Source organism: Platichthys flesus, chromosome 8 (genome assembly GCF_949316205.1).
Source record: "Platichthys flesus chromosome 8, fPlaFle2.1, whole genome shotgun sequence".
NCBI classification, from domain to species: Eukaryota; Metazoa; Chordata; class Actinopteri; order Pleuronectiformes; family Pleuronectidae; genus Platichthys; species Platichthys flesus.
In genome coordinates, this window is record NC_084952.1 from 15,294,484 (window position 1) to 15,304,083 (window position 9,600).

A 9,600-nucleotide genomic window follows, 5' to 3' on the forward strand; every position below is an offset into this window, starting at 1 on the left:
GATAGTGCTTCCGACAGGCAAAGATTGGATGGCAGGTGTCGACAGGGAAGCTCTGTCACTTTGAATTGTGTTGTTGGTGAGCATGTATGTCAAGCGCTGGATCTATAATAGGAACCGCAAACATGGGACATCTGCAGTGACTCAGCAGGCAAGCCTATATTTGACCTTGGAGCCTTCAGAGTGATGCTGCAGTGAGAGAGTGTGACATGAAAATAAAACTACAATGAAAGTGATGAGTTCCTTCTTGAATAGAGCTGGCCTCCAGGAGTCGACATTTGCATTGCTTCAAAAAAACAGGTGGCATCCAGAATAACAGCTATTATTCATGTTTCTTGACAGGCAAAATAGAAACCTGTCACCTTTATCAAATCAGGTTCGAAGGAGCCATGTTTGATGGGCTTACTTCTTACATAAGAGCTATTGAAATTTTAACATTTCAACAGGAGGACTAGCAAATAAAAGCAAGTCTAGTGGTTTCCTGTAGAGTCTTACATGAATAAACCTGCGCGTGCACACCTACATATGTTTACACGCACATAAACTCACACACACACACACATGCACACAGATAAAGAGCCCTTTTAGACTCTAGGGACTTCCTTTATGAATCCACAATTCACTCATTACATTGTGGAAGTGCTGAATGTTAGCTGGCATTCCTTTGCTAGAAAAGGTTCTTCGACAATAGATGGGACTTGGAGTTAAATATCGTAAAGGTCAGAATGTGGAAAGGGACTTAGTGAAATGTGAAATGTTGCAGCCTTGACAATTTAGAGCAGTTATATTCAGTCACTAATACTCAGGTGGCCATTTTCCCCTTTCAGAGTGCATGGATCTGTTTCTCCCCCAGTCTTTCGTCCCTCTTGTGTCTTTCTCTCTCTGTCTATCTCCATCTCTGCCAATCTGTCTCTCATTGTAGAGGTTAAGGAACAGCTTGGGAGGGACACATAAGAGAGAATGATGGAGAATGCAGCTAAAAGGTTAAGGAGGCTGTAATCCTGCAGTTAAGGACAGCCAAAACCCACACTGCGCTTCAGCTGTTCGCAAAAGAAAAAGAAAGAACAAAATAAAAGGCAGCCAATTGTGTTTTTGCCTGTCTACAGCTCAATAATGGAAAGAGACATGTTTAACAAAGACTACAGGCTTCAAACCAGGGTCCTTTACCTCTACTCTGGAATCCTAATGAACTATTTATTCCCCGTATTAAAACAAACGGCTTGAACTGCACAAATATCTTGCCAAACAATCACGCCTCGTCCGGCCTTAAAGGGATAGTTCACCCAGGAATGAAAAAAAACACTCATTATCTACCACCACATTGCCGATGGATGGGTGGGTGAAGTATTTGAGTCCACACTTAAGGAGTCGCAGGGGTAAACAGTGTTAGAGCAGGATCCAATACAACAGAAGTAACTGGTGACCAAAGCTTCAGACGTAACAAAACGACAGAAAAAACACAGCATGCCTCCATACTGCTCGTGTGGTGTCATTCAAGTGTCGGCAAGCCCCACCGTGTTTTTAGCCTAAATGTCCACCGATATCTTCCGACAAGGTGCGTTTAGGAACTGTTGGACATGCTAACGTCCGCTAGCTTAGCCACTTCTGGGGGACTTTTAGGCTTAGAACCCTCTGTAAATGACGCCATTTCAAGTCGAATAGGAATGTCGTGTCATGCTGACACTTTGATGACACCACACGAGCAGTATGGAGGGATGTTATGTTTTTTTCAGTTTTTTATTACATCTGAGGAAAGGACCTACCATTGACCTCAATTAAATTGGATTCTGTTCCAACACTGTTTACCCCTGAGAGTCCTGAAGTGTTTTGTGGACTCAAACACTTCACCCACCCCTCAATCTGAATCGTGGTGAGTTGATAATGAGTGAATTTTCATTTATGGGTGAACTATCCCTTTAAACTTATCAAGCATGTGTCAGACAAAACTGTTATTTAAAATGAGGTGCTGCAGCACAGATGAATGTGCATTATTGTTGATATTAGACTAGCAGTGCTAAGAGCAATGTTTTCCTTAGATGGTCCCCATTTTATTTACCTCCTGCCAGGGCACAAAAGGGCATGACATGACTCTACTAATTATATATTTGGTGGCAATCCAAAATTTAAGAACTATAACAAAGCACCAAAAAAAACTCAATTTATATTAAAAGCTGAGATGTTGAGGACACAAGCAATATCATCAAGTATGAACTACTGAATACAAATTATTACTTGTTTTCAATAAAACTCTACAGGGAACCTTGAACCTTGTCACCCCTGCCAAATGCACACACAAGTGTGTCATTATAAATTCACTGTGTGGAAGAGCAGTGTTGAAAATCCCCTAATACCAAATATAATACATAAGCAATTATTTACCAATTTTAAGAAAGTGTGGATGGCAAAACATACTACTTTTTTCGGTGCAAGCAGCAACAAGTCTCCTACATAACTTCTCCTTCTGAATAACATAATTAGCTTTATAGATATGACCTCCCTCACCACAACACGTACTTGTATAATATTGCTCGTGTCATAATGTGATGTTGTGAAAGGGGCTTGTTGGGCATACCAAGTCCACCAATGAGTGTTAACTTAATCTAAGTGTGTTTTACCTTTTAACTCATCCAGTATTTTTTTTTCTGCATGTAATGACACTTTTATATCACTGTGAGGACGTCCCCACAAACTAGGCACACTGGCACAACAGTTAACACCTACTTTTCTTCTCTTGACTGCTGTGACGTTTGTCAGCAACAACACAAAACAGCTACATTTGTGAATCGTTCACCCTCTGACTGACTTTGTCTAATTTTTGCTGTTTGCTTTTATTGAAGATATGTGAGATTTATTTTTGCTTAATTTGTTTTTGTTTCTTATTAATGAATTGTCTTTCACACAAGGATGAAAGTGTCTCATGGGCCCTATATGACTTGAAGGCTTGAGGTTCCCCACCACTTGTCTAAACTAACAACAGATGCTAGATGCAACAAATTGTGTTGTCCCCTTTAAATGGACTCCACAGGCTGTGTTCTCTATTCCTTTTTCATTTGGCATAAACAAAGAACCGAACAGAGATATTGAGCCTTGGAGTGACTGTGGAAGCTGGACAGCACAGCAGCAGGAGACTTCTGAATAGAAACTTCCTGCGTAGGTCAGGTCCTGCATCTCAACTCAGTGTGACTGGCTGAACGAAGCCCTCGCTGACTGGTGTGATCACTGACCCAGATAGATGATGGTAGAAGATCGTAGAGGTCATTTTCAATCAAAACAAGGCAGATATCTGCTCTGTTTTCAAATTGTACGTGCCAATATTTGCACTTGTCTTCTCTGAAGGTTTTAGGCCTGTCTGCTTGGCGTACGGATTTCCTGGGCAGCACTCAGGGAGTAGCCCCTCCTTCCCGAGGCTGGGTTGAGCCAGCCAACCAACGGGATTATCATGGTCCGTTACTGTCTGCCATAGGCCCAGACACAGTCTAACCAGGATTGAGGCTCTTTCCCTGTTTTCACAGCTCTAGCATCTGGAGGTCATCTGGTAGGAGGAAAAAATGACCGATGTCTCTGCCGGGGTAGTTAATCTACAGGTTTGGCAACTGATCAGGCTGTTCACTACTGGCACTAAGATGCGTAACACATGGCAGCCGGCTGCCTGTGAGGGCTGCATAGAAATGATAGTTGAGTGATCCAAATCAAGCCAAAACTTACAGCAGATTTTGCTGCACTTATCCCAAATTGACTCATGATGAGGGATGAATTTAGAAGTCACGAAGGTGGATCTCAGAGCATCTCTCTGAAGGAGTTGCTATTCAGAGAGACCAGTGTAAAAGACTCAGAGGACGGGTTTTACAAGAGGGTTACAAGCAGTCAAAATGACGTGCTGTAAAACCCTGTAGAAAAAAACAAAGTGCATTATATATAAACAGGAAGAGCAGCACAGTGAGTGCGGCTTATTGCCAGGATTCTGCCTTGGTGAGGATCTCATCAAAAGCAGGTTATTTTATAGACCTCTCATAAAGTTTGTCAATCATTTAAAACTGGAAAAATTAAGATAAAGATTGACTTCCTCCGGATTTGTCCTCACAAAATTGACCCATCTCAAGCCAATCTAGCACTCTAGTTTAGCTGTGTCCCTGCACATCATTACCCCGTTTTACTCCCTTCACTCCGAGCAGAGTAAATGACAGAGTGATATAACTAGGGCTCCAGTGTCTCCAACCTGTCACTGCTCTGTGCCATGTGTGTGCGCTACAATGCCACTCCTGACAGAGCAGGGCACCATGGTGCTGACTATTGCACATTAGATTGCCTCCATCCTGGACATCTTGGACATGCAGTGTTGCACTAGTCCACCAAATTTCCTTTTCATCATTACCAAACTGTCTGAGCAAACTGAACTGCTGTGTGGATTTGGCACCGCCAAAATTAGCCGCACAGCAACAGCAGCCCTAAATAAATAACCACCAACCAGACAAAAACTGGGAAGCAATAGAAGCATTTAGTCTTGAGTCTTTTTTAATTGGTCTCTTTTCGGTCTCTTGTCACGACACTACTGGTTTAATTTCTGTTAGGCTTTTCTCTAGCTAAATAGAAGAAAATTAACCATATCTTTGATATCTGTGCATCAAGTGGTTGCCCTGCATAATGCTCTGTGGATGCTAATAGCACAGTATCTATAGGAGAGACTTCCTCAGTTGTAAGATTAAAATTAATCCTTTAAAAGCTAATTACCACTCTGCTTACTTGAAGATTGTCTTCTATTTTCACACATACGCCAGTCTGTACTCATCATTACATAGACCCACTATGATGTAAAACTCCTTGCATCATAAAGAACAGGAATCTAACAAAGATCATGTGTCATGTATTCCATCAATGAGGCTTTTTCTTGTCACTAAGTCAGCTTCACCACTGCAGCAAAGGTGCATCACACTGGGTAAGAGGCTATCAACTCTGCTCATGTCACTACTGCACACTGTTGCTTGGCAACAATCACACAGCCATTTCATCAAGAGTCAAATACCATATATTTTTTAAATCAATCGGTCTTTCCTCCAGCTGAACCATATTCATAGAGAAACAGATTGTAAAATTTGTAGTAGAGATGTTTACACTGAATATGAACAGTGTGTATGACTGCATAATATATATATATATATTCATATATATGTGCTTTGTACATTTCTAGAGTAGAAAAAATAAAACCACCTAAAGTATTTATAACTAATGGAAAAGATCTAACTATGGAAATCACACAAATTAAAATTTCTAATGAGGGAACTAATGAACTGTTTTCCCAATTTGCTCTGAATTTGTCACACCAGACTTGAGCTTCATTGTTAGCAACATTTGAACAAAACCAAAGTGTACTTCAGAGGTTATTTTCTACATTGCTTAAAAAGGAAAAATGATGCATCATTTCAAGATTAGTAGAAGCAGTTTGAAAAAAAAAGGTCCAACAGAAATCATTCCCATGGAGAATGAAAATTACAACCTTCGTGTTTATGGACACAAAGTAACTATGCAACAATCACCTCTCTGCACAATTATGTGTCACAAAACCAACATATGAAACTTATGATAAACCGTTTTCTCATTACCAAACATGGGGAAGATAATTGAAAAATTGAAAAAGTGGAAGGGGAATATTAAAGAGATATCTCTGTGTATATTCCACAACTGGGACTAATTCAGAAGCAGAAGTGCCTGGAGGGCCAGTCTGTCTCTCACAAAATTGGTTTACGAAAGCAGAATGTGCAGAGCGCACAGAGTGAGGCCAAAAGCTGCCTCCATGCCTCCGTGGAAATCAACAGCAGAGGTCTTTCGGCTGAAACTGAATCTTTACTGTGGAGTGAGATATGCTCAGGATCACAGTCTTTAGGCTACTCGGAAAATCCTCCAGTGCCTTCAGGGGGGTTTGCAAAATTAGCCCTCCGTTGTTACCAGGAGTCTGATTTTGGTTGCTGCTAATGAAATTGAACTGTGTTGCTCCATCGCAGGGTGTTTTAGTATTTGTTACACAGAAAGGTAAAAGCTACTTGCCAATAAATGACCCCGCCAAACCCCAATTTGAACAATTGTTCATAATAATTTAAGAGAAAGGTGGCCCTCCACATTTTTGTGTAAATTTATTCAAGGTCTAAGCCTTAGACAATTTCAGGTGTCGTGTTTGACAAATACTTCCAATAAGCTGGTGTCTTAAGTGCTGTCACTCTGAAACATGACTTAAGTTCTGTGCATACCAAGTCAAATTTATATCTTCTGTTTCCAAGTAGCACTTGTGCTTCTGATTTAATCAACAACGGAATTTCAAATCGTACATTGAAACATGAAACAAGCTATACATAAATAAAATAAAATACATGTTATCCTTAGACATCATGAGCAATTGCTTTCCAACGCTCCATTATTTATTTAGGGACTAGCATTTTCACTCCTTGACACTCACTCCGACAGTAAAACCATACTACATCACGCACACACACGCAGGCGCGCACACGCACAAGCACACACTCACACACACACACACACACACACACACACACACAAAACTTTGTACTTCTACCTTAATGAGGACAATCATTGGTGTAATATATTCCCTAAACACTTACCCTAACCTTAAAGCTAGGGTTGGTAATCCTGGAATAGCTAGCAAGAGCAGGCTACACAGCTGACACATCCCAGCCCCCTACCGTCAGCCCTCTCCTTAAAGCCACGCCCCCAAAACACATGAATGTGCACCGCTAACTTCGGGCTATCGTGTCTGCATCGGGGGTGTATGTCTATGTGGCTGAAGACTCCGATCATCCGCAGTGACAGCACAGGCCGGGCTTATTCAGGAAGGCAGGTTGGCTAATGACAGACAGTACAGCAGCCAGTCGTTTGATTTGGATAGAATAAAATGATTGGTCGTGTTTATTACAATCCTGCAAAGGCCACAGACACAGGCACTGTTTTTTTTCATAAGACTTTACGACTTGCCTAGAGAGATTAGAGATTTGCCTGAAATATTTCAGACGCAAATAAAAGCATTACCTTTAACCCCAAATATCAGATTTAAGCCTTCAAATACCCTAGCCTAACCATAGTCATTATACCAACCTAAACCTACACCTCACTCTCACCCTGACCTTTAAGGCAAGTCGGAACCATCAGCCTAGCACCCCTTTGAAAGTGGGTCAGAAGATGAGGAGCAACCAAAATGGTATCACTTTCCAAAAATGTCCTCACTCTGTCAGGTCTCTGCCCAAAATTGTCCTCACAAAGGTGATAATACAAGTACACACACACACACACACACGCACACGCACACACACACATACACACACAAACATCTGCATGCAACATAATCTCTCACATTAATGTCAAGGTTGATCTGAGTCACAAGTCCCACGTTCATCCCAATTAGCACTTTGATTTGTGAGTTGATAGGTGATGATATTGGCGGCTTTGGGAGGATGCACCCATCTCTCTCTCTTTCACTCAAATCCTCTCGCTCGTTCCATGTTGGCTTTTCTCTTTTCTCTTTTTGTTTTTACATACCTCCTTTTCTACACATTTTCTTGTTGGGTTTCCTGGCACATTCCTTGGATATTCTTTTGACTGTAAAATGAATGGAAAAACTACAAAATAACAGAGAGCTGTGGAAAAGATCGCACGTGACATGCAACAACTCAGAATGAGTCAGAACCCTCCCCCCAAAGCCCCACACTCTTCCTTTGCGACCCCCCCCCCCCCCTTATAAACAACAAGAACAACAGAGGACCTGTAAGTAACTTGGGTGTTGCTGCAGAAATATTCCAAAATGCTGGAATGAATTTGCTGCATCCTGGGACACAGGAAGCCCATATTCACATGCACTTCTATTTAAGACCCATTACATCCACACAGAAGGCAGAGACGCTTTAGTTCAGAAGAGTTGCAGTTCACATTCCAGTCTGCTTAGTGAAAGTGTGATTTGCTGTTGCCCATTTGATTTTTAGAACAGCTAACATTTCAAGCCTATTTTGCTGTGTGGGTCTCCTTCCAGTGATAAGATAATGAGGACATTTTAAGAGAGTCAACATCTAGTATTCTTAAACCTTTTAGAACTTTGGACATGGTCGAGCCAAATCTATGATTGCCTTTTCGCACAAAGCCCACTCTTGCTATCAGCTTTGTGCAAGGACAAACTGGATAAAGAGAGTAGGAGAGTAAAGGGTCTTACATAGGTCAGGCTGATGCCACAGGCCTCTTGTGTACCAGACAGAATATTTCACCAATCCTAAAGTAGAATGAAGCAGGCTACTTATCACTAATGGCTAATATCCCCAGATCAGTCAAGACAGTGAGGGTAAGAAGGCGCACCAAGTGTTTTCCAATCCGTTTGTTGTATGATTAGATTTTTCAGATTCTTTTTTTATTCAAGTCGTATTCATAAGTAATTTTGTCATCAAAAGAGGAACCTCTAACAGTGGCATGGAAGGGGAGAGTTGATGAAAAGACTAAAATGAAAGATCAAGTCAAGATGGGAGGTTGAGATGATGGACACAGACACAGCATGCGCCAGACAAAGGGTCATGCTCCGCGCAAAAATACAGAGGTGACACAACATTGGAGAGAAAAGACAGAGAGAGAGAGAGAGAAGGAGGTAGAGACAGAGAGAGGTTTGTTTTTCGCCCTGGATACTCAACACACTCACCATCCTCGGTTGGAACATAGATGTTTAAATAAAGGCAATCCTCGTGTTGATCCTGTATGTATGTGGTAACTATATCCAGGTTGAAGGTGAACCATATCGGCATCATGATCTCTGGCACAGCATTGTGAATATTTTGGGGGCAGACAGGAGCGAAGTGGGTGGCGTTCTTGATCCCTGACCAGGAAGAAGGAGGCTCAGGGGGCATGAAGCGTTTTTCTCCCACTGGGGAAGCGGCATACGGAACCCCTAGGTACTGGTCCACGGGCCCTAGAATCTCACTAGGCAGCGGCACCCTCACCCCTCGTAGTTTCCCATACTGCGTGTTCACAGTGGGGTGGTAGTTCTGTCCTCTCACGGCCGCAAAGCACCAACAAAAACTTAATACCCACAAGGACACGCTGAAATGGGTGCAACTGTGGGCACCGTTCCAGTTCTGCGAGGGGCGAAGACTTCTCCTTGGAGAAAACCACATGGTCCTTGTGAGTGAGTGCGACTGCAAGTGACCAACATACAAGCCGGGGCACCCCCTCAGCAACAGCACAGGCTTCCCACTCAGCCCTGTAGTCCCACCAGCTGAGGGACAGTCATCAGCTGCGACACTGGAGCCTGCCGGCTTTCAGACGAGGTGAGCCGGCCGTCGTTATGCAGTCTGCTCTGCAGCGAGTTCTTATTCACAGTCCTTGTCCCACTCGTCAGATCTTCTAGCCCGTGCTGCAATAGAAGAGGACAGGGATGTTAATGAGTCTCCAAGCAGCACACAACTTTACTCCCATTTTTAGTCAGTCACTTTTATTGACTGGAGTCCTTTCCTGACATGATGTAAAACAGCTCACATAAACATGACATATCTCTTAGTGCCACCATTAATCCACATAATCAAAAACCTGCTTTTTGTCTTAGATATTGTAATTAACTGTTGGACAACC

General features: G+C 42.3%; 1 protein-coding gene across 2 annotated transcripts in view; it reads right to left on the minus strand.

Annotated features, from left to right (window-relative positions):
* Positions 1-9,379, minus strand: part of LOC133958307 (neuroligin-3-like) — a 95,296-nt gene extending 85,917 nt beyond the window's left edge. The window contains exons 1-2 of one of the 2 annotated variants that reach the window (XM_062393031.1): positions 8,671-9,379; positions 2,719-2,732 (exon numbers count right to left, since the gene is read on the minus strand). In XM_062393031.1, the coding sequence (XP_062249015.1) occupies positions 2,719-2,732; positions 8,671-9,146 (490 nt within the window). In that variant the 5' untranslated portion in view covers positions 9,147-9,379. The remainder of the gene's footprint in view (positions 1-2,718; positions 2,733-8,670) is intronic. The other variant, XM_062393030.1, reaches the window with a different exon arrangement.
* Positions 9,380-9,600: the final 221 nt, after the last annotated feature.